General features: G+C 40.8%; 1 protein-coding gene across 3 annotated transcripts in view; it reads right to left on the bottom strand.

Moving 5' to 3' along the window:
- Atp8b1 (ATPase phospholipid transporting 8B1) overlaps positions 1-26,352 on the bottom strand; it is a 133,192-nt gene that overhangs the window by 61,232 nt on the left and 45,608 nt on the right. For all 3 annotated transcript variants that reach the window (XM_021239201.2, XM_087192112.1, XM_004858399.4), the window contains one exon: positions 8,053-8,255. In XM_021239201.2, the coding sequence (XP_021094860.1) occupies positions 8,053-8,233 (181 nt within the window). In that variant the 5' untranslated portion in view covers positions 8,234-8,255. The remainder of the gene's footprint in view (positions 1-8,052; positions 8,256-26,352) is intronic.

Raw genomic sequence — 26,352 nt, 5'->3', positions numbered from 1 at the left:
AATTTCTGCACATTTAGGATTTGTTTTTTAAAAAAATTTTCTTTTGATTTTCCTGGGAGAAGTAGCCCAACTCAGTACAATGGCATGTGAAAAACCAGATTTGCAAGTTTTGATGGAGGTCAAAAGTGAATTATCAGATCACTCATGCATGATGATGAAGATGATAATACTTTGGCATTGGCCGTGTGAGCCAAAATTCCTATGACAGTGAAATGGAGCAAGAATTGACTGACACAGACACAGGGAACACAGACCTCCTTGATTCCGTTAACTAATGTGAGTGCATATTTGACTAGTCAAAATGTTGCAAAATGGTCACACAACCAAATGGAATGATTCAATGTTAGAATTAGGTCAGGAAATATAGTGAGGCTTGACAGAGGTAAAAATCTATTGGGCAAAGTGCAAGCACTGCCATTCAATGTTAGAAATTGTAAAAGACAGAATGTTACAAGATGTTGTGAAATACACAAAGGCTGAAATACAAGTAAAACATTCTGTATGCACCAACAGCCATATACAAAAATGTATTTATTATGACACCTCAGTAGCTGACCTGAAAGCATTTATAGGTCTGCTGTACTTAGCAGGGATTTCTCATGGTAATCACAGGAAGGTAGAAGACTTATGGAAAAGTGATGGGTCAAAATAGCACATAAAAATTTAACCCCTTGTAGATGCAAAGACTCGCTACGCTTTCAATTTAGAAATTTATCCTGGAACTCAGCCACCAGGTCTATATTCACATAGTAAAAAACCAAATGATGTTGTGAACAGACTTGCTCCCATCTCCCAAACTAATCAGAATGTGACATTCAATAATTGGTGTACCAGTTTCCAACTGATGTTACATTTGCTAACAGAGCACAAGTTGACAAGCATAGGAACTGTATGCAGAAACAAAGCAGAAATTTCAAATGAAACATTGTAATTTCAAAATAGAGAATTATATAGTATAATCTTTGGATTTCAGAAAGATTTACATTGAAAAACAAACTGGCACTGCTGATGTCAATGTTGCACCATCATGGAAATATTGACAGGGAAACCTCAACAAAATGGAAGCCTGAGATGGAAACTTTCTACAACAAAACCAAAGGCAGTGTAGATGTTGTTGATGAGTTATGCAGTAACTATGATGTCACTTGAAACATAAAGCATTGGTCAATGGTTGTGTTTTACTTGATCCTAAACATGTGTGGGATAAATAGTTTGATAGTTTACAAAGAAAATAATAAGTGTAAAATACCAAGGAGAAATTTTCTTAGAGGATTGAGACTGGAATTCATAAGATAGCATTTACAGCAGAGGAAAAACAAAATGTTGTTGCCCAGAGAACCATGCAAAAAAAAATTGTGGAGCAGGGGCCGGGGATTTAGCTCAGTGGTTCCGCCACCTGCCTTGCAAGCACAAGGACCCGAGTTCAATCACCGGTACCAAAAAGAAAAAAAAAATTGTGGAGCACACTGGTGAGTTGATAGGTGAATAGGCAGGCATAGCATCACAAAGATCTACTATGACAACAGGAAAACTAAAAGAGATGTCAACTGTCCCCTACAAGAAAGACAGGAAAACAAAACATATGTGCTATCAGTATAAGCTATACTTGTTTGTTTTTGGTACCAGGAATCAAACCCAGGACCTTGTGCTTGCCAGGCAGGCACAGTGCCACTGAGCTAAATCCCTGGCTCTATAAGCTATACTTGTGTATGAAGCATGAAGTTTTCATGTGTAAAAACTGCCTTGGGTGTGACAGTTCAGGCAAAGATTATTTCTGTGGTAGACTTTTGTTTGCACTTACATTGTAGTTTACATAGGTTTTATTTCTGATGTTATCTTTTAGGTTTTGTAAGCAAGTAAACAGCTGATGTGACAATATTGATGTCTATTCTAAGCACTCATTACATATTTGATATTTTATTTTATTCATATCTTATTTTCCTGCTAAGTACATGTTGTATAATATAGTAGGAAGCTCCTGACAAAACAGGAGGGGAAGAGAGGTATTATGGTTTGTGTCTAGATTTCCCCCCAAAGCCTCATGGAGTTTTAGATGGGGCTTCTTCAGAGGTGGCTGAATCTAAAGTGTGTGATGCTGGGATTAAGGGTGTGTGATTAACAAATCAGTACACTGATTGGCTTGGCACCACCCTAATCCTGGTAGCCTGGATACAATATAAAGAAGAGAAAGAGACTTGTCTTCTCTCTTGTTACTTTTGCTACCCAGTGGGTGCCATGAGCTATTTCTCCTCTGTGACACCCCTCTGCCATTTGCTACTCTGCCTTGGAGCCAGCTGATTATGGACTGAAACCGTTACAAATTGTGAGGTAAATAAACCATTTCCCCTTTAACTTTGGGTGTCAGGTATTTTTGTCTCAGCAATGAGAGAAAAGTAACTAACACAAGAGGTGACAAGAATGGCCTGCTACATAGGAAAGGAAAGCTAAGCCCATGTGCTGTCAGTGTAAGCAAGATGTGTGCATGGAACGTGTAGTTGTCATGTGTGAAGACTGCCTTGGCTGTGACAGTTGAAGCAAAGATTATTTTTGTTGTAAAGTTTGACTGGTATTTTCATTGTACTTCCTATAGGAATTTATTTCTGATGCTATCTTTTAGGTTTTGTAAGCAAGTGCATAGCTAATGTGAAAATGCTGACATATTAAAAATTTCATAGTTTATTTTATTGATATTTTATGTTCTTGTTAATTACACATTGCACAGTATAATAAGAACCTCCTGACCAAGCAGCAAGACCAGTGAGACGTCAAGCATGTCCTACGAAAGGCCAGGAAAGCAAAACACACATGCTGTCAGTGCAAGCGATACATGTGTTGGAATGTACTGTTGTCATGTGTGAAGACTGCCTTAGGTGTGATAACTGAAGTGAAGATTATTTGTTTTGCAGAGTGCTGTTGGTATTTTCATTGTATTTCATATAGGAATTTATTTCTGTTGTCCTCTTTTAGACTTTGTACATCAAAACACAGTTGGTATTGAAAAATTTGATGCTTTTCTATAAACACTTGATAAATATTAAAAATTCAATACTTTACTTTTTGATTTTTTTCTGTTAAGTACACATTGTTTAATATAATAAAACTATAAAATTAAAATTAACAATTTATCAATAGAAACATTCTAAAGAATAAATGTGGGTATTATACACCCATGATTATGTGTCTCTTGGAAATGAGGCAGGAGACAGTGTCCTCATTTATCCTTGGGCTCAGGAGGTTGCACCAATCCAGAAATCTTTTCCAGAGTAATTGATTCTCCCCAAGGACTTTATCTCTCAGCAGTTCCTAATGGCACAGAATTATACAAGGAGTTGGTCTGGGGACAAGGATCACAGCATAGGAAGCTAAAAATGATTTACCCCAAAGTCAAAGAATTTTGTGACTCTCTGGCTGATTATGGTTCAATCCATTTCCTTGAAGCTAGGACTTCTTGGGTCCTTTCATGCTAATAGGCAGTCTTGAGCGCCAGAGGACGAGAATTCCAGGCTTCCAATTTTAGGGCCTACAGAATCTTTGTGTCCTGGATCATTTGGCAGAACTAGCAGTCTCCTGTGCTTGTCAGGAAACAACAGTGTTCATCCACTGGCACAGAAAATATTCCCCCTGGTTTCTGCAAATCGTTGTTCAAGGTAAACCAAGAGTAAAGTTACTCCAGTGAAGTCTGTGGGCTTACCTCTTCCTTCACAGCACATTCTAACTGCAACTTTCCACCTTTTCTGGATTCTCACAATACACAATTAAGGTCCTTCAATGGAAGAGACATTTCAATGGGTCTCTCAAAATTCTTGTTTCACATGAAAGCTCAGCTGGCTACCACATGTTCTTTCTTTAAAGAACGAAAATCAACTTTCTATGCAACAATACAACAATGATGTCACTAACAAAAGGATTTTGTTCACACTGGAATGGGTCTAGGCCTTGGTGTTACTCAGCTGGATGGTACAGGGTGATTTGTGCAATGGTGTCCTGAACATTTCAAAAGAAATTATCCGTGATGTTCAGTGTCAAGAAAGGAATAAGATGGTTAAAAAAGGAAAGGCCAGAGTGACACCAACCTTAACTGGTATAATGCCTGAAAGAAAGCATCTTTCTCTCCCTCCTTGTGTGGCATAAGTGCAATGGGAGCAAAGAGGCCTGGCATTTACTGAATGTTCTCTGAGTGCTTGGGAGGGGCAGACAGAGGGGTTAGAACAATTTTTGTAATGAGTCACAGTCAAATTTACTCTTTAAAAAATGAGGAAAAACTGGATTTCAACCTGCCAAAGATTAAAACTAGACCCATACCTATCACCATGCACTAAACTAAGATCAAAGTGGATTAAAGATTTAAATATTAACACAGAAACACTAAACTTGCTGGAAGATAAGTTAGGTAGAACTCTCGAAGACTTTGGCATAGGAAAAGACTTTATGAACAAATCCTCAATAGCATGGAAACTAACACAAGGAATCAAAGACTGGGATCTCATCTTATTAAAAAGCTTCTGCACTGCAAGAGAAACCACCAACAGAGAGCTAAGAGACAGCCTACAATGTGGGAAAAAATTTTCAGCAACTGTACCTTAGACAAAGGACTACTATCTAGAATATACATAGAACTGAAAAAAATCAGACCCCCCAAATTGAAAGACCCAATTCAAAAATGGGCATCTGAAATGAACAGACATTTTTCAGACAAAGAAGTAAAAGCAGCAAATAAATACATGAAAAAAGTCTTCAGCATCACTGGTCACTCGAGAGACACAGATGAAAACAGCACTGAGATTCCACCTCACCCCAGAAAGAATGACTGCTATTAAGAAATCAACCAATAACAAATGCTGGTGGGGGTGTGGGGAGAAAGGAACCCTTCTCCATTGTTGGTGGGAGCGCAGACTGGTGCAACCGCTGTGGAAATCAGTATGGAGATACCTCAAAAAACTAGGCTTAGAGGTCCCATTTGACCCAGCTATCCCCCTGCTGGGTATCTTCCCAAAAGAATTAAATCATACCACAGTACCCATATGTGCACCCATGTTTATAGCGACACAGTTCGTAATAGCAAAAGCTTGGAAACAGCCCAAGTACCCATTAACTGGAAACTGGATAAAGAAGATGTAGTTTTTTTTATAAAATGGAGTACTACTCAGCCATAAAGAATGAGAAACTAGAGACATTTATAGCTAAATGGATGCATATTGAGGCCATCCTCTTAAGTGAAATAAATAGGACACATGTGTGTAAATACCGAATAGTTTCTCTATTGTGAGAAACTGAAAGTGTAATTAAGGATACACACAGATGAAATGGCCTAATAACATATTTCTCAGATTGTGTTTCCATAGCATGTCATATGACTGTATCAAAATTTAAATTACAGAGAAGCTTGGCTCATGTGGAGTCTGCTAACTAACTGGAGTTTTTTTCCAGACCACCATTTGTTCAGTGTTGGTTTTGAGGATCTTTCTGAAACAAATCACATCCTCTGGTGTCTTGCTGGTGCTTGAGATGCTTTTAAAAGTTATGTGGAAAAATGTTTAAGTGCTTTTCAGTTTTGTTTTGTTTGAGTTCTACTGTATTTGAATATTATTGTAGGGTTTTTTTCCCTTGCATTGTTCTTCTTTGAATGGTTTTAATTTTTGTGTGTGTGTGTTTGATAATAAAATTATTTTAAAAAATAAATTTAAAAAATGAGAACCACTAATATCCCCTAGGACTACCAACTACCCTTGGTAAAGGCTGTGAAGAGCCAAGATCAAGCTCTCTCCTGTCAATGCCAATATTATGAGCATAGGAATCTACCAAAAAGGGGACCTGCAAACTCTATGACCACCAGAATGTGCAAGCAGAGTCGGAAAAAAACAGAGGTGAGGGTTTCTGCCTACTACGTGCTTCTCTGACATTTCTGCAGGCACTCAACCCCAGCCCTTCGAGGCTTCCTGAACCACACATCCGATCATGTGATGGTGTGGCACTAGGCACCAACAGCAAAGTTCACCTTCCCCTCCATGGCACCAATTCGCCTGCCAACTCACCAGATATCTATGTACTGAGATTCTGAGATTGTGATAGCAGACTCAAAGTGCCATGGGACAAGGACCAAGAAGGAGCATGCTTGCTTCACTATCTGGGCAATCAGCTAGAACTCCCTCACTAACTTGTCAGGCCACTCACTTTTAACCCCAGCCTACCAATGCCCAGACATTGGGAGGGAGGCCACCTTTCTGTTCAGATTGGTGGTGACTCTATTTTAATTTCACTCACTGGTCACCATTTTATACCTTCAGCTTTGTTGCTGAAAGCTCGTACTGTCAATACTCAACAGTTTAAAACTATACCCTGAAGCCTACACTCAGGACTAATTTGTCTACCTGTTTGAAATGGAAAGCTGGGGGGCACACAACCCACGTGAGTCAAGGGCCACCCAGGTTTTGGAGCCTGCACTGGGAGGAGTCCCTTTTGGATATCTAGGCTCCCTTATACTGAGACTGTCCCCACACAGGGGAGCCGCAGAGTGACCTCATCACAAGAACAAGAAGAAAAACCATTATAGGGTTGAGGTTTCATGGCCTGCCACTTTTTCTTCAGGTTAAAACTGTTCCAATAAACTAGGCTGAATCAGGGGGCAGACCCAAGAAGGGAATCTAGGGGGTTGGGAGTGGCAGGAAGGACACAGAGGCTTGTAGGAAACTTGCTAGAGTGGAATAGTGGAGACAGGGACTTTGGGGAAGACAGATGAAACCAGAGGTGATTGTGATGAGGCCATAGGAGACACATCTGGAGAGCTGCAAACAGTGCTGCATGGAGAGTTCTGTGAATGGCAAACAGCAGCTCTCCACTGGAATCGAGTAGCTATGCAGGAAATAATTTCTGCCTGAAATCTGGGGTGCAAACAGAAAAGGCTCAGCTTCTTCAGTAGAGCCACAGAGAAGGGCACATTTGCCATGGTGGAAGAACCAGCAGGAAGCAGAAAATCCACAGGAGCAAAACAGCAGTGAATGAAAGTAAGGCACACTCCATTGCTGTAAGTGACCTATTGTCTGTGGCCACTTTTGCATGATGCAGGCAGAGTTGAATAGTGATGATACGACCAAATGGTCCACAAAGCCTAAAATGCTTCCTAACCATTGCTCTTCACAAGAAAAGTCCTCTTATCTAGACCCTGCCTCTGAAGCTGACAGCATTTGGACAAGAGCCACAGTCTGTACAGGACGGGCCACTGGTGGCAAGTGGAACCCATTAAAAAGTTCCTCCCAGTGAGCCAAGGCCATTTCAGGTTCACAAATGACTGAACAAAAGGTATGGCGACTCCAAGTCCTTTAAACTGCCAATGGCCACTGGAGGGAACGAGCCGAAGGTGCCAAGAGGTGCAAAGCTATGCCCTGATCCCTTCAAACTGTACAGTCTTGGGAACAGCCCAACATCACTCCCCAAAAGGGCCCACACTTCTAAGATACTTTTGAGAAGCTGTTTCACTGAGTGGCACTCCAAGATCTGGTGGGCAAACAAAAGACAACTTTCCAAATGTAGCACCTACTAGTTGATTTATGAAAGTATATTTATTTGAGCACCACCAAGTAATTATCACTGGATATTGTTCTTGCTGCTCCATTTGTGAGCATGCGAGCATGCACACATAAACACATAGGTGCAATTTCTTCATAATGGTTCCAATTCGTTTACACACATAGTTATTTATATAATTTCTGCTGACAATTTGGACAAACAAATAATTTACATCCAAAGATTGATATGTGTACTTTTTAAAATTGCTGTGTGCAACAAGACAGTCTTTCCTCATACAACTCCATTTAAAATATATTCACAGTGACCAAGATGTTCTATTTTCTCCACAGAACTTGTCAGATGTGATCTCCCAGGCCTGCCATACTGAGGACAATGGGTACATGTCCAAGCCCATCCTAGGAGGAGCTCAGAGAAGGAAGAGGCCCCCTAGACCATGTGGAATAGACCTCATCCTTGGCACATGTTCCCACAATCCATATGATCATCTAACAGCACAGTTCCCAGGTACCAGGCCCTCCTGACAGTTACCTTTTCTGATTGTATCCCGGTTTTCTTCCACTCCTCTGTTGACTCGATTCTGTTCTGGCTCAATAGCAGGCCCTTGGTCTTCAAGTTCATCTTCAGTTTCGTCATCACTGTAGGGAACCACTTCATCATTAGGCTGAGAATCTTCCTCACACGTTGTTTCTGAGTCTTGTTCTGTATTCATTCTGCTGGCAAATTGGAACTACCTGGTTGAAAACAAAGGGAAAACAGAGAGAATGCTGACTCCTGCCCAGCTTTTGGTTGAAGCCTACCTGCATCCTGTTACAACACCCTTTAACAGAACATGTTATCCCACTAACATGTAAATAGTTCTAAATAATGACCCAAAAGTTCCACTCAATATGCAAACAAGAACAGCCATTCATTATTGATGAAATTCTTATGTAGCTGGGCTTCATACATCCTAAGCAATTGTCTACCACTGAGCCACACCTCCCACCTTTTAAAGACAGGTACACAAATTTAAGACAAATTGTGGGTTTCCAGTGAAATTCTAGTGAATTTATTTCCAGTGAAATAACTTTAGCAGGCTACAACCAACATTAAAATAAAATGAAATAGACAAAAAAAATAAGAAAATATGGTCCACATAGTAAGTGTAGGTACTGTTCGGTCAGTTTTACAAAAGGGGCACACATAGACATTTATTTGCATTGTGGTATCTATGGAGTTGAGTTTCTTACTATGGATGGGGCAGAGTTGGAAACCATTCCCTTAAGAGTTCTGGTTTCTGCTAATGCTAATACTCTGAGCCTTTATTCTGTGACACATTTTAAATACAACCATAAAGCCTCAACATTTTCTAATAACTTTCAGGGAGCACTCTCTCACCTTTCTAACTTCCACCCAGATTCCCTATCTAGAATTTGTGTGACGACTGCTGCACGAAGTGACCCTACAAAGGTAACAAGGATACCCTTTGTTATATTTATATTGAGAAAATATTTACACAAATACCTCAGATTACTTGAGGAGAGACATACAGCCTGGCATTATTTATATAAGCATCACACTAGCATGTACTCAGTATTGTTACCAATAGTAGCTCACATTTATTTAGTGTTAATTGCACACCAGACCCTGCACTGAAACCACTATAGACAGTGGTCCCTTGAGAAATCCCACACCACTCTGCTGAAGTTATTATTCGTGTTCTCTACAGAGAAGAAAACCCAAACTCTAGGATATGAAATGACTTCACAATAATTATTAAAATTTTGCAGCAAAAATTGCTTTCAAAGGAGAGATCTTCTATATTCTTATTTTTATGTTATAGCTTATTACATATTTTAGTTGAATATAAATTGCCCTGAGTGAAACTATTTTAGCTGATTGCAGCTTTTATACCAGATCTAGTATCTTGGAATTGTGTACCCACAAATGGAGACTTAGGAAATTTTTAAGTATTTATATGAAGATTTTTTTTTTCTCCAGTACTAGCTAAAACAGCAAAAGCCAGAAGCAACTTGGCTATCCAATACTTGTGAATTGTATAAGGAAATTATACAATTATATATGTCCTCATACCATAGGAGAGTGCACACTAGTTCAGACTGTGCACAATAAAGTATTTAGTGATGAGGCAAAAGTCCAAATGTATTAAGCTGAAAGGTGAGGTACAGATCAACATGTACAGAACAGTCCCAGTTATTCACATGGAACTTCGTCAGGTGAGCCCACTTTACAGATGATCCACACAAAGTGCTCAACTCAGTTGACAGCTACAGTAAGTCCTTGATAAACATTACCAATTATTGTTTTAAGCTATTATTTTCATAATTAGAAAAGTGTTATTTACAATAGCAAATACAAGGAGTGGTCTGTCCCTTTAAGTTTTTCCATCTCCAAAATTACTGCTAAAATCTATCTGTCCCTCATCAAGAAAAAAATTAGATTATCCTCTTAAAAATATGAGTATACTGCCGGGGATTTAGATCAGTGGCACCACACCTGTCTTGCAAGCACAAGGTCCTAAATTCGATCCCCCGTACCCCACACAAAAAAAGAATGAGTATACTTAGTGAATATACTTAAGCATAGGCATAAAAGCTTTTGCTCTCTGAGCATAATTCTATTCATTTCTTTCTTTATTCCATTTTTTGGTGCAAATACAAATGGCCAGTAGACACATCTACTCTTAGCTCACCTTAATTTTATTTTAGCTGTAAAGTAAAGCACATTCCCCCTTTTCAGATTTTCTGTGGATTTGTAAGTTACTATTTCTTGCAATTTAACACAATTTAGCCTTATTTGTGTTTTTGTAATACACTGTAGTGCCATTTATTCTTTAGCTAATATTTATATGTAATACATTCTCTTAAAAATTCCCAAACTCTTAAAGACAAAACATTCACCACAAAACTTTCAGACCAAAAGTAATTTAAAAAATAGTCACCATTTTACTGAGCTCCTGCTCTGTGAGGAACAGGGCAACTCTGTGAGGTAGGAATTATTATCCCATTTCAAAGATGCCAAGCCTGAGGCTGAGCAGTGAGTGGCAGTCTAGGACCTCTATTATGGCAGTATATAAAACATTCAAAATCTGAAAGCACAATGTAGAAACATTTGATCACACACACACACACACACATATATATACACACACACATACATACATTCATATATATATTACCTTTTAACCATTGTCTTAGTTTATTTTCTGTTGCTGTATATGTCAAAGTACCTGAGATTCATTGATTAGTGAAGGGCAGAGGTTTATTTAGCCCACAGTGCTAGAGACCAGGAGGTTTAAGAACACTGTGCCGCTGCTCAGACAGCTGGTAAAAGTCTTCCTCCCACATCATGATATGCAGAAGGCATGGTTAGACAGAGTAGGCTTCCCAGCTTGGGTCTCTCTTAGAAAGCCACTAGTGCCTTCCTGGGGGCCCTCATGACCTCATCTAATTCTCATTATTTTCCAAATATCACACTTCTAGATACGTTAGCATGTGACTTTGGGGATTAAGTTTAGAACACATGAATTCTGGGACACAAACCCAAGCCATGACAACTATTTTTCAATGTAGAGTTCAGTGGCATACAGTGCATTTTATATTAACATTTGGTAAGGAACCACTTTCAACATTGCTACCATGTTGCCAAATGTTTCCAAATTGGGACAATATGCAGTTCTTCAAGGCTGAGGGAAAAGGCAGACAAACACAAAGGAAAGGATCTGACAACCCACATGTATGTCATCCAAAGCAAGAAAGGCCTGGCATAGCCAAGTGCCTCACCACTCAGGCAGGAGTGCAGACTGAGGTAGTAACCAGGGGGAGGGTGCTCTGTAGTGTGTGTGTAACGCAGACACACATGGCAATATCTTAGCTTTGGTAATTTAGACTACCAAAGGGAAACTAAGAAGCAATCATTTCTTGGAAGCTCTAAATTATAGAAGGAGGGTTTCTAGATTTACATCTTGATCCTCTAGATCTCTTCTTATTAAAAAGCTTCTGCACAGCAAGAGAAACCACCAGCAGTGTGAAGAGACAACCCACAATGTGGGAAAAAATCTTCACCTGCTGTTCCTCAGACAAAGGTCTATTATCTAGAATCTATAAAGAACTTTAAAAAAATCAGACTTCCCAAATTTAAAGACCCAATCCAAAAATGGGCATCTGAAATAAACAGACATTTATCACACAAAGAAATAGAAATAGCAAATAAACACACGAAAAAATGTTCAACATCACTGGTCATTCGAGAGATGAAAATGAAAACAATGCTGGGATTCCACCTCACCCCAGAAAGAATGGCTGCTATCATGAAATCAACCAATAACAAATGCTGGTGGGGCTGTGGGGAAAGAGGAACCCTGCTCCACTGCTGGTGGGAGTGTAGACTGGTGCAAGCACTGTGGAAATCGGTATGGAGATACCTCAAAGAACTAGGACTGGAAGTCCCATTTGACCCAGCTATTCCCCTACTGGGTATCTTCCCCAAAGAATTAAAAGAATCATAACACAGTGATATATGTGTACCCATGTTCAGAGCAGCACAGTTTGTAATAGCTAAAACTTGGAAACAGCCCAATTGCCCATCAACTGGAGACTGGATAAAGAAAATGTGGTTTTCAAAATAAAATGCAGTACCACTCAGCCATAAAAAATGAAAAATTAGAGACATTTATAGCTAAGTGGATGTACACTGAAGCGAAACTCTTAAGTGAAATAAATAGGACACACGTGTAAATACCGAATCTCTAGTGTGAGAACCTGAAAGTGTAAATAAGGACTAAAAGGTATAATAGATAATGTGAAACAGGAAGAAAAGGGGCAAAGGGGAAGGAGAAGTGGAAGGGGTAGGGGAAAGAAAAAAGGGAATGGAATTAATATGAGAAAATGAAAAAATGGAAACAAAGTCTTTGTAAATAGGGAAGGATGGAGGGGTTGAAGGGAGGGCAGGGGAAGGGGGGAAAAATAAGAACCAAGAGAGACTATGTAAAGGTGCAGATTTCCAATGGTGAATGTCATTATATTGTACACCTAAAATGTACCAATAAAATATGAAAATGTTAAAAAAACATCTCGATCCCTTAGAGGCAGGCTCTATAAATAGTATGGAGACCACTCCAGCACATGGCAGACAGGCATACATTTACTCAGCATCCATTAAGCACCTTCAAAGTGCAACGTACTATACCAAGTCCTTGAAAGTGAACCACAAAGGAACATCCAGGTTATTGATGGGTACAGATAAGTAAACTACCAAAGACAGCCAGAAGATACAGCGAGGAAAAAAAAAAGAAGAAGAAGATACAGCAAGGGCAGTCATGTCTGCCTCGAGAATGCCTCCAACTCATCCCCTCTTCAGCATTATCCTGGCCACAACTTAACTCAGGCCACCATCATTTCACTCCCAAAATGCTCCAAGAGGTCTCTACCACAATCACCTTCCACATAGCCACCAGGCTTGTGCCGTTCCCCTGCTTCATAGGTGTTACAGGTTAAACACATAGACTTTACTATGTGGTACAGACTGAATTGTGGCCCCACTTTCCCCAGCTCACACGTTCAAACCCTAACCCTGAAGTGTGACTGTATTTGGAGACAGGGGCTATAAGAAGGCATTTAAGGTTAAACAAGGTCATCAGAGTGGGGCCCTAAGCCAATGAGCCTAATATCCTTATAAGAAGAATAGACTCCAGAGATCTCTCGCCCTCCGTGTGCACGTAGAGGAAAGGCCATGTGAGAACACAGCACTAAGGTAGCTATTTACAAGCCAAGAGACCAGCCTCATCAGAAACCAACATGGCTGGCATCTTGTTCTCTCCAGAATCCTGAGAAAACAGACATCTATTGTTTATGCCACTTGGTCTGTGGTATTTTGTAAGGCAGCCTGAGCAGATTAATAGTTTTGTTTCACAGGGTACTTTAGATTAAACCCATATTCTTTCCCTCAAGAGCTTCCTGCAAGGGCTCTGCATACTCCTACAACCTCCTTCTAGTTCACTACCCCTAAGCTCCATACCTTGCCTTCATTTCCTTACACAAACGGGTCCTTCCTACCTCAGGGTATTTTCGTACTTCTGTCTCTGTCTCCCTGCCTCTGTATCTGTCTGTCTGTCTGCCTGCCTCTCTGTCTCTCTGTCTCTCTGACTCTCCTCCCACTCCCTCTCAGGCTTGAATCCAGAGCCTCACACATGCTAGGCAAACACTCTAGCATCCCCAGCTCAATGGAGATTGACTTTAACGTTCCTTCCACCGATGCCATTGAACAGGTATCTGCCTTCTGCTGCCACTGGCCTCCTGACCATTGAAATTTCTGTTTCCTTTCTAGCACTTACACCGACTTAAAAATACACACTTGCTTTTACTTACTTATCATCTGCCTGTCTCACTAGACCACAAGCTGTACAAGAACACAGCCCAGTCTGTGAACACTCAGCATCACACAGTTGGCATTCAAAGACTGGAAAAGAGAGCAAATAAATCTCCAGTAAAGTCCTGGGGCACTTGGAGAGTTGGTTGTTACCAAAGTTCTTTCCCATATTCTTACTGTTCATACCAACTATATAGTAACAGATTCAAGCATTCATTGGATCACGGATAAACACTTGAGGATAATGAAGAGGGAAAAAGGAGAGCCAAGTTCAGAAGTCTTACCATGTGCAGCTTTTTAGGATTTTGACTCATTCAAAACCACCAAAAACGTATTGCTCAAGATTTTACCATGCACATGAAATAAAAGAAGTCTTCTGCTAAGGGGCTGAAGGTACTGAACATAAAGACCTACCTTTCTTGTCTATCAAAATAACTCCAGTACCCAGTACAGTGTCTCCCACAGAGGAGGCAATCTTGTTTCTATCCTTACAGGACTTATAGTCTAGACAGCAATTGGCCAATTATAGCTCAGGGGCTATAGTTGGTCCACTGTATGTTTTCTTAAATCTTTATTAGAACACACCCTTGCTCATTCATTTAGGTATCATCTGCTTTAGCACTGCAATGGCAGAGTAGAATACAGTATTTGCAGTAACGACTATATGACCTCAAAGGCTAAATTACTTACCCTTTGGCCCTTTATAGAAAAAGTGTGCTGACCCCTGGACTAAAATGAAAGATAGTAAGAGACAGCAGCAAAACAAGTGGTCAACCTCAAATGCCTCAAATTAGGTAAATCATGTGTGCTTTGGGGATGTAAAATAAACTACCAGGTAGAGTAGTGGGGAAATGTCCCTTAGTAAAAGAGTTGCCATATTGACTTGGAGGTGTTGTTTCTTTGAGTGTTTAAAAGCTATGTAACTGACAAAGACAGAATTTCAAATTTATGGAACAGTACACAATCATCTAGCCTTCACATAAGATGCTGTGGTGGTACATCTTGTAACACATCCACACCCCATTCCTTAGGGTATTTCATCATTAATCCATGCACTTATACCTTGAAAGTAAAAGTGAATCAGCACAAGTGGGCAAAGGATTTACTACCATTAAAAAGAATTCATCGATGCAATATAGCATTCAAGGATTTTCTGCCCATGTGTCTTTAGAAGCTATCTTTAATCACCTTAGCTACAGGGAACTATTACATTTTTTAGTTGTTTGCATGTGTGTGTATGTGTGTGTGTGTATGTGTGTGTAGGTTTCAAATTGCTATATAAACATGTTTGTTTAAAATGTGTACTGTATACTTCTAAAAATGCAGCATTTGATTTCAGTTTTGTAATAAATACGATTTAATCAAATAAATATGTAATTTTACATTGAAAAAGTAAATAAACATCCTAACTAGTAATACAAGTGGATGTAATTCAAGTCAAATCCACCTACATTCTCCTCCAAGTGTTCCAGTCCTCCAGGTAATCTCATTCTGGATAGCATCATACTGATGTGAAAATAGTTATAGAGCATTTCATTCTTTGTTTTTTGTGGTGCTGGGGATTGAACCCAGGGCCTCATGCAGGCTAAGCAAGTGCTCTAACATTGACATCAGTGGCATTCCAGCCTTGTTTACAGAGCTGGAATTTATACCCCAATGTGCATGGTTACCACCAAATGAACAGTGCCAACGCTGGAATGTGTGAGTGGGTATATGGCAAATTCACTTTTAAGAAATGAACCATAGGAAACAGAAAATAAGGATCAGCCTGCAAGACCTTCACATAGAATAGGCCATCAAGAAAAAGAGCTGGTGTTGGGGAGTGACATTATGGTCATGTTTTAGTGACAAGCAGTTAGAATATTTCTGGGCCACATACCACTGGCCCTCTAGCTCACGGAGTGGCCACCCACTGCTAAAGAGTAGCACCTGCTGCTGCTTGGATTGAGAAGCAGCATGATTTTGGGGGAAGAACACGGGTTTGCATTCAAATCTTTTTTGTTGTTGTTTTTTGTTTGTTTGTTTGTTTCTTGGGGTTTTTTTTGGTACCGGGGATCGAACTCGGGTCCTTGCGCTTGCGAGGCAGGCGGCGGAACCACTGGGCTAAATCCCCCCGGCCCCTGTTGTTGTTTTTTGAGACAGGGTCTTGCTATATAGTTCAGGCTGGCCTTGGACTCACTATGTAGCCCAGACTGGCCTCAGACTCACAGCAATCCACCTGCCTCAGCCTCCTGAGTGCTAGGATTACAGGCATGTGCCACCACACCTGGCTGCTTTCAAATCTTGGGTCTCTTTTTCACTAGTTTATAATTTGGGTACATTATTTAACATTTTGAAAGTGTGTTTCCCACAGGCAAAAAAAGGCAGGAAGAGGAGGAATGTTTATATTTCATATACTATAAAGGTTAATATGGATAGCTAATGGCTATGAAAGCCCTCAGCAAGGTCTAACAGATAATAGATCCATTGTAAGTGCTAACTTCTATTCCCTGCTTCTCCTTGTTCTTGAGATCAAGACTTTCAAGACAAAGACTCAAAGACCAAATACACCCCAGAGGAAGGATCTCCCCACTCCTCAGCGCTGACAAAGAGGGCCTTCACACATGGCGAGGCCAGGGCCTGCCACTACACTAGTAGCCAGATGTCGTTGTTTGCATGTGGCTTGTTCCCCAAGGCTCTATGTGCTGTAGCCGAGGACCTTCAAGAGGTGGGGCCTGGTGGAGGTCTTTGGATCAGTAGGCTGTGCCCTGGGAAGGGATAGAGGGATTTCTCAGGAGACCCTTAGTTGTTAGAGAGGGTTGTTATAAAAACCCAAGCCTGGTACCTCCCAGTCTCTCTCTCTGGCTTCCTGTTTGAGATGTGGCTCCCATACATGTCCCTGCCACTGCCATCAACCATGACGTGACACAGCCAAGACAGAGAACTTTCTCAAGCCTACACTGTGCCATTAGGGGACTCTCAGCCTCCAAAACTGTGAACTAAATAAACCTCGTAATAAGTTTGTCCATCTCAGATATTTCATTATGGTGACAGAAAACTAATACACCAGGTTTCTTGGTTGTTTTTTTTTTTTTGGTACTGGGGATCAAACTCAGGTCCTTGCACTTGCGCAGCAGGCAGCAAAACCACTGAGCTAAATCCCTGGCCCTACACCAGGTTTCTATACTACTCAAGTGTAATGCCCAGGACTTGGCATGCATGGCTCTCCCCACCTTACCATCTTTGTGTGGTCAGCACCCCAGTCTGGGTCTGCCTTTGAGTGGTATAGCCACCCTTCCTCCTCTTCCCTGGACTGTCCCCCACCATCACCTCCTAACAACCCTGTGTTAGTCGACCGCACACTTTTCTCCAAGCCTGCCTAAAAATAGCAGGAGCAGAGATAGCAGGAAGCAAGAGGTATCATCTATATCAGAGTTTGGTATTGGGATTTTCCAACTTTTAAGAATGTGGTGCCTCATTCCCTATGTGGCTCTCCAAAGTATCCAGGCCTCTTGATCATAGACTCCAGAATAAAGGAGGTTATATAACATAGCAGGTTTTCAAACTTGAACCTTTATATTGAATCTATCATATCTGAGTACTTTGGCTACCAAATAAACACCCATGAAGTGAACAGATGAATGGACTCCTCTGTTCCCTTTGCAGAAGAGGAGGCATTGAAGGAAAGAAAAAAAGGGGAGGCCTAGGCAAGAAAGAATTAGTCTTCTGCCTTTGCAACAGTAAGACCCCAAATCTCCACACTCTGGGAGGCTGCGGTAAGAGAATCCCAAGTCTGAGCCCTGCCTGGGCAACTTAGCAACTTAGTGAGACCCTGTCTCAAGATAAAACATAAAACAGGGCAGGGTCGGTTGAGGGTGTAGCTCAGTGTTAAGGCCTGGGCTCAATTCTCAGTACAAAAACAAAACAAAACAACCCTTGATATCACTGAAGCCAGAAAAATGAAAACAAAAACTCTTGTTGCTATCACAAGGTTTCCAAGCTTAAATGAAGGAAAAATAGGAACAAAAAAGTTGCATGTTGCCACTACTAGAACAAAGTGATCTGTATGCATTCATAACAGCAATGGGAGCGTAGAGGCCGTAAAGACCCAAGTCCCCAGTCAATGACATCTTTGTTGTATAACTTGATTTGTGTCTGGGGAGACAAACCTCAGATAGGAAGATCCACAATAGTCATTCTTGCTCATCCTTCATCATCCTTTTATGGTTTGGAAAGTCCTCGACGAGAAGGGGTATTTCTGAAATATGTTTTTCCTCATTTCATTTTATTATTATTAAAGATAAGGGTGTAAAATATTTAACACATGATAGGTAAGTATGTATATTGTATTTCTATTCTATACAAAGTAGAAAAAATTCTGTCAGGCAGAATTTAAACTGGTCTCCAATGACCCCACCTCCTGGACTTCACGACTGTGATGGCTTAGATCTAAAATGTCCCCCAGAAAGTCTCCTGAGTCAAAGATGGGGCTCACAGAAGGTGGCTGGACTGGATCATGAGAGCACTCAAAGGCCTGAGAGGAAGTCGGGCCAGGGTGGAGGAAGTGATTTACCGGGGGCATTTGGCTGGCCCCTTCCTTGCTCCCTTGCTCTGTCTTCCGTCTGTCATTAGACAGATGATTCCTCCGCAAGCCCTCCCAACATGAGGTTTCTGCCTAGGTGCCAGCTGAACACAGACTGAGACGTGTGAAACCAGGAGCCAAAATAAACCTTTTCTCCTTTAAACTGTGTATGTTAGATATTCTCTCCCAGTGACAAAAAGCTGACTAATCCAGTGCTCTTGTAAAATCTCCTCCCTGTGAGTGTGGGCTGGACATGGCCCTTTGCTTCTAATCAATACAATATGGCACAGGTATTTCTGTAACCTTCTATGATGAGGTTACAGAAACTATGACCTCCCTCTTGGCAGCGGACTCTCTCATCTTCCTGGCTTCAGGGAAGCGGCTTCCCAGTGGACAGGCTCAATGGCAAGAAACACAGCGGGCATCCAGCAGCAGCCAGAGAGGACTGGGGCCCTCAGGCTGACAACCTTCAAGAAATACATTTTGCCAACAGGAACATGTACATGGAAGCAGGTCCTTCCTCAGTTCTACCTTTAGAGGAGATCCTAGATTGGCTGATGCCTTAACCTCAGTTATGAGAAACCCTGCAATAGATGCTCAGACATCTGACCCATAAACTGTAAGGTGGTATGTGTGAGCTATTTTAAGCTGCTAAGCTTAGGAGTAATTTGTTATGCAATACTAATTAATATACACATCGTTAATCACAGTCTAACAATTCTATGATAAGATGCCTAGTGTGATTACTATTATTTCTAAGTTATTCCAAAGAAAAGCTTTCATCTAAAAGGCAACAGAAATCATCTGCTATCCTAGTTCCTCCAGACACATGATATACCCTGCTTGGAATCTGCCCAATATTTGTGAAAGTAAAATCTGACAAGCCTGATGACAGTTGTAATTAGTCAAAGAATTTTCTGAAGCAATAGCAATAAAACATATCTAACATCTAGATTAAATTTAAACTTTATACTGTTATCAAAGCAAGATAATTACAGTTCCAAGCACAAAAGAATTTTATTTTTTCATTGTCTTCCCAGATCAAAGCTTAAAGATCTATAAGGCTGGGATCATTAATGTAAAACTAAGGGATCATTATCATCATCACTGCAGGAACCAATTCAGCTATTTGCTCTTAATAGAAAAGACTTCTCTAGATCCATACTTTCATCCCATTTCTCAGCAAGCTTACCCTGGAGCCTTCTGCCACCAAGGAAGACTGGCTACCATTTCCTACTGCTCAACATCCAAAGAGACCACAGAAAAATGTGCAGGAGAAATCTCAACACTTTGACCTCTCAGAGAAGAGTAGTTTTTTTCATTTCCTTGTGTTAGATAGCTTTTCTTCTGGGACAAAACTATCTGATATAAACAGCTTAAAGGAGGAAAGGTTTTGTTTGACTTATAGTTTCAGACATCTCAGTCCATGGTTTGCTGGCTCCAAAGCAGAAATATCATGGCAGAGGGAAGATGCTTACTTCATAGCAGCCTGAACCAGAGAGAAAGAGAGAGAGAGAGAGAGAGAGAGAGAGAGAGAGAGAGAGAGAGAGAGAAGGAGAGAAACAGATAAACAAAGAGCCCATGAAGAGTTACAGCCTTCCGAGACACAACCCCAGTGACCTACTCCCTCCAACTGGGCTGCATCTCCTAACAACCCATTCAGCTAATCAACTCATCAATGGATTAATCCACTGGTGAGGTCAGCACCTTTCAGATCCAATTACCTCTCTAGGCTTCACCTCTGCACAGTGGTACATTAGGGATCAAACCTCAGTACATGAGTCTTTGGGAGATACTTCAGATTTAAACCCTAGCACTCCTAGATAAGATGAAAGGATGTATTAGTACAACCCTGTCATAGGTTCCCCAACATATCCTGCTAATAATGATTCCTTCTAGGTAACATGAGGCTGTCTCTTACAGTTCACAAAGTTTTATTCACACACACTGTCTCATGCAGTTGTCACGAACATATTCTGCATTGTGCTGTTAGTCACTATCATTGTCATTTTACCAATGAGATAACTGAGGCAGAGAAGGAAACTGATCAAGGTTATTGAGCTCCTTGGTATAACATCAAATTGGATTCTGGATATCTCCAGGCCCTGTGCTCCATGTGATACAGCAAATGCATCATGGATTGAATTGCAGTCCAGGCTCTGTCCAGGAACCATCGGAGCCTCAACACACCTTCCTCATGTCTACAGTGTAAACATCTCATTATTGTGACAAAAGGCAGATAATCCATTTTTAAGAGAGGTTTTTCCTGGCTAACAGTTTTGTAGGTTTCATTGTCTGGATGGTTAGCCCATTCCTCTTGGGCCTGTTCACTCCCCATCTTGATGGGAGGTGTGTGGCAGAGGGGGCCTGTTCACCTTCTGGTGGTCCGGAAATGGAAGAAAAGTAGACCAGGGTCCCCACACCCCTCCAGGCCATGCCCCCAGTACTTCCCCTTCTACTGGGTGGAGCTGACTAGACAGAGGCAGTTTCTTTTAGGCTCCACTTCCTATAGGCTCCACCACTTCCCAGTAGCACCACAGGCTGGGGACCAAGCCTTCCACACATGGGCCTTTGGAGGACATTCAAGATCCAAATTCTAGCACCTAATTAGAACACCATTTGTCACAAGAAAAGTATAAGCATTAAAATGAAGAAATTAAGCAAAATAAACCAAACTATGCAGTCTACAGATAGATCTTTCCTACACCAATGAGTTGTAAGAATTAAAATGCTTCCCCATTTATATCATATAGGGTAATTTGATCATTATTTCTAGGTGTTTTGGAGCTGGATAATGTGGGATACACCGAAGTGAACCAGAACAGGCTGGATGGAAAGGGGGTTTTCAGGAATGCGGAACAGCTAGAATGTGGACTCAGAGGCAAGAAAGTACAATCGAGAGGTCAGGCGGCTCCCCCTCGAGGGTATCAGTGTAGAGCTGGAGAAAGGCTGGCAGGAATCACCTCCCCCAGTCCCGAAGGCTGCATTTTAGGGGTGGAGAGCAACACCGAAGGTATCTGCCAAGAATGTGATCAGCACAGCATTAGTCTTAGCAGCTAGAGGGCAGAGTGTGGGAAGATGAGAGCCAGGCAGGAAGGGCGTTCAGAAGCCACACTGGACACTGAGCAGCTGTGATCACAGATTTTTCATATGTAAAACCATGTAATTCCATCTTACTCATTACCCCTGCAGTCACATTCAGCAACAACACTCAGCACAGGAAGCCAGCTGGAACAAGGAACACAAGGCTAGCCAGGTGCAGTATCGCACATCTGTAATCACAGCTACCGAGAAGGCTGAGGCAGGAAGATTACAAATTCAAGGCAAGCCTGGGAAGCTTAGTGAGAACCTGCCTTAAAATGAAAAATAAAAAAGGCTGTAGCTCAGCACTCCCTCGGTTCAATCCCCAGTACAAAAACAAAAAGCAAAAAACCAAACTTACAGGCAAGACTGAGTTAGGGAAGTCGCAGCTAGAAAACTGTGTTTAAAATTAAGACAGGGTGGAGCCATCACTTCTTTGTCTGGAAAACTAAGGAGGAAAAGTATACAAAAGGCTAGAACTGGTTCTCAGAGGACAATAAAACCAGAATTTCCCAAATGTTTATTTTGGAGACTCAGCCTCAATCCGCAATGTACTTTTATAATAACGAAAATTACCAGAAGAAAAAGCGTTGTTATTCTTATATTCTAGTGTCATCCTTACTAGTGAAGGACAGTGGCCCTATCTTTACTTCATTAGTATTGCCACTGTAATTGGACTTTAAAATTATATTCATGTTTAAATAATATAGAATAGAAGGGGCTTTGGAATTGATGGCTCCCTGGAAGCAAAACTTCCAGGGTAAAATCAGCGTTTACTTCATTTTAATGTTGGAAGAGTCATCAAGCTATTGATAGAAAGATGACACGACAGAAGGACCTTCGGATTGGCACAGATTTCCAGATTTCCAGAATTAAACACAAACTTTAAACATTTCCATCTACAGTGAGATGGTTTCTTTTCCCCATCTAGATTCATGACAACAGCTTGTTTTAATCAAAGGGTGGAAGGGGCAGATGTGGTGAATAAACAAGAATAACCATGCTCGGAAAAGATTACTCTCACTATAACCAAAGACAAGCACACCAATGAAAACATAAGACACCATTTTATGCCTGTGAACAATAGCCAACGACTATGTTAATGCTGGCTCAGGTAAAGATGAACGAATTCACCTTCTCTCTCACACATACACTCACACTCACAGCTACTGACTTTGAAATGTGTGCCTCCCTTATGAAAAACAATACAATACATCAGTATCAGAAACACTAAAGACATATTTGAACTAAGCATCTCATTGACAGACACTTTTCTAATAATTCAACCAAGGAACTCTAATCAAATTTTTTAAATTGTTGGTTGTTAGCTATAGAAAGCAGGAACAGAAATCACTTGAAAGTTCAATAAGATAATGGTTTTGCAAATTTTAATGATTTCAGTGTAGCCATTAAAAATGATAGTGGTAGGAACACAGGAAGTGCCTTCTAAAATTAAACATAGGGCGGGAGAGGGAGAAGTCAAAACCGTGTCCTCTTAGGCAGCTTTGTAAATAATACATGTGGAGCTGGGGGTGGGGCCCAGTGGCAGAGGGCTTAGCACAAGCAAGGCCCTGAATTCATTCCTCAGTACCACAAAATAAAATAATAAATAAATAAAATGTGTGTGGTGGTTAGTTTTTTTTGGGTTTTTTTTGGTTTTTTTACAGCACTGTGTAGACTGAACCCAGGAACACTCTACCACTGAGCTACATACCCGCCCTTTCGTGGTAAATTGCCCAGGCTGGCCTCAAGCTTTTTTTTTGGTACCTGGGGATCAAACTTAGGATCTTGCACTTGCAAGGTAGTCATGGTGCCAGTGATCTAAATCTATAGCCCTGGCCTCAAGCTTTTGACCCTCCTGCTTCAGCCTCCTAAATAGCTGGGATTATAGGAATGTGCTAAAACTTCTATTTTGGGAAAGAACACTTGTATTGAAAGAAGATCTTTCTAAAATAGCAACTGATAAAACTGAACCACTTCTTATACCTAGACTATTGAGCAGCTGCTTACACGTTGGGGTATATTTCAGGAAATCCTTACAACACATCCAGAAGGAAGTGATTATCCTCCTTTTCTGGATTTAGAGAAATTAGGTGACTCTTCCAGGATTACACAGTATGAATTCAAGCAGCTCTCTGTTCCCAAATCTCTTATGAGTTGTCACAGTGCTGTTCAAAGTGGGAGAAAAGTTGTCTCGAAATATTAGGATTATGCCTATTCCCAAGGGCCTGGACAAAGGTCCATTGACAAAAATGACTTAAATTAGTAATTAATAACTAAATTAGTAATTTTCCTTAGTGATCCCACCCAATCCTGCTTTAATGATCCAATTCCAAACCTGTGGCTTCAACTAAAAATAAAAACTGAAACATAGCTCAAATGCTATACCTTTAAATGGACACTGTGTATGATCAAGTATGGCATATCAAGTATGATTAGGGGACCTACTTGATTCCTTTCTTAGACTATCTATGGACCCCATATGCTTGAGACTGTTCAAGACAGTCTAATTTCCCTTCCCACCCAAAAGTTAACACCTTCACCAATTCCAGATCCCGAAGTCTGAGGGATGAGGGCCACATCTGACATTTAATCACTATCTTCTTGGTTGTATTTAAATTCAGCTTAGATTACAAACTCTTCCCGGACAGCAGAGTTCATACCCTAGGTTTCAGGCCAAGATGATACTTCAAACATATGGGTAATATTTTATATGTCCCTCGGACATACTTGCATTTGGCTTGAACGATCTGTAGAGTTTCCTACCGACAGTCAGCAATTCTGTTTGGACTTTCAGATTCTGAGCAACTGACAGGAGTAGGCCCAAGCTTCTCTTACACATCTAATAGGTTTAATTTCTTTGGGTAATATTTCTGATTCAAGATTTCTGAAGTTCTCAATGTTTGCCTGGGATGTGGCTGTGAGCAGTTATAGAGGGCCAACTATATATTTATACATCAGGCTCTGTGCTGAGCACTTAACTTGCATTATCTTACTTCATTTGTCCAGGGTCAAATTATTATCCTCATTTTATAGATGAGGAGACTGACATTATAAGAGGTTCTTTGCCCAAGGACATACAGGTGGTAACACAATTCTTTGTCACAGTCTGTGCTCTTAATCACTGCACTCACTGCTTTAATTGTACCTAATAACATCACTGTGTGGCACACTGGTGAAAATATAATTAATCCAATTTATATCTAGGAAAACAAATAACTAAGAGACACACAGTTAAATGTACACTGGATTTCTAATTGGAACCCAACAGTCCTGACTCTCTTGTCTCTCCACTCAGGTTTACCAGTGCGGAAACTGAGGAAACGGGAGGGCATAAAATGGAGTTCCTGGCCACAAACACCACAAACACCTGTACAGCCTTGCCAGAGGGACCCCCTCCCCCGCATCTTTTAGAATCCAGGTCTCTGACTTTACAAAAAACACCTTTGCCCTCTGTACAGTGAGAGGAAACGTCCAGGATTCATACTCTAGTTTCTCATGGCCTTCTCCACCCCTCCTCCCAGACCTAGGCTGGCCTGGTGTTTTCCCAAGATGCCCCTCGGCAGCCTCCTCTGCAGAGCTGTGGGGGCAGCGGGACCCAGCGAGTCAGCTGTTATCTCTCTTAAATCTCACTTTGGAGAACAGCGCCATTTCAGTTTTAAACCAGATGGCTTTCAACAGTAAAGCATATGCAGACCAGATCACTGCCTAACCCCAGGAACTAAGAATGAGAGATCACCTGACTCCTGAAACTCTCCCAGCTCATCAGGTTTGGGTTGCCACCATGGGTCTGGGACCTAGGAGGTCAGGGTGTGGGGTGGGGCACTAGATAGGCAGCAGAAACATTTTGCCAGCTTGCAGGCAACATGGAAGTAAATTGTCTGGAGAGGATTCAAAAACAGTGAAACCATGAAAGTTATCTGATTTTATTATTTTTAATCACATGAAAGGATGAGGCCAGTGATAAAATACTCTCCCCTACAGTCTTTTTGCTGTAGTTACTGCTCAGTTTTAATAAATATGCTTCAAATACACACTCCAAAAATTACTTATCCTTCAATACACACTAGTCTACAGAGCAAGTTCCAAGGACATTTTATTTCTGTCACACTCTGTGACTACTAAAAATTTTATTTGTATTTAAAAATTTGAAGTGAAACATACAAGGAATTTCTTGTTTAAGCCACTCAGTTTGTAGTACAAGGCTTCACTGGGTAGTTTTAAATTTTGAGGGGCTTTCTTTTAAAACTACTTAATTTCTACAAACAGGATGTTACTGTCAGGTACTGCAGATTTGTTACTCTGTGTCTATAATTCACAATCCACATTTCCCCATGACTGCATCCACAAAAGGAAATTGTTTAATTAGGACCTAAGTAGCCACTTTCTTGTTCCCTCTTTTAATTCCCTGAAGGTCAAACATGGTTTTCTTTGTTTGCAGCTTCCCAGGTTATAAGATTTATTTCTAGTGAATAATTTGAAGAAACAAGTGGTATTTAATGTAAATAAGGACAGGCTGTTCAAATGCAGTGACTTATGTTTTATACAAACACCTATTTTGATTTGCATTTTAAGAAAAAAATACACCCATAAAACCTGAACATTTATTAAAACAGCTTCAGAATATTTGGGGCGGGGGGCGGTTCAAAGAAGTGTCAATTAAATGAGTCTTCTACTCCACCTCTTAAAAATATGGCCCTAGGAAAAATGTCAGTTTGGTCCAGAACTCTCTTCTACTGTGATTATTTTTTCCTCTTAAATCAACATTTACTTCCCTTTAAAAAAAAAAACCCTCTGTGTACCTTTTTGGGAGCAGCTAA

Source organism: Heterocephalus glaber, unplaced genomic scaffold (genome assembly GCF_053883595.1).
Source record: "Heterocephalus glaber isolate CG9 unplaced genomic scaffold, H.glaber_assembly_v1.0 deba00000331, whole genome shotgun sequence".
In the NCBI taxonomy this organism is placed as follows: Eukaryota; Metazoa; Chordata; class Mammalia; order Rodentia; family Bathyergidae; genus Heterocephalus; species Heterocephalus glaber.
The sequence above is the reverse complement of the archived record's forward strand: the minus strand, read 5'-3'. Positions and strand labels throughout refer to the sequence as shown.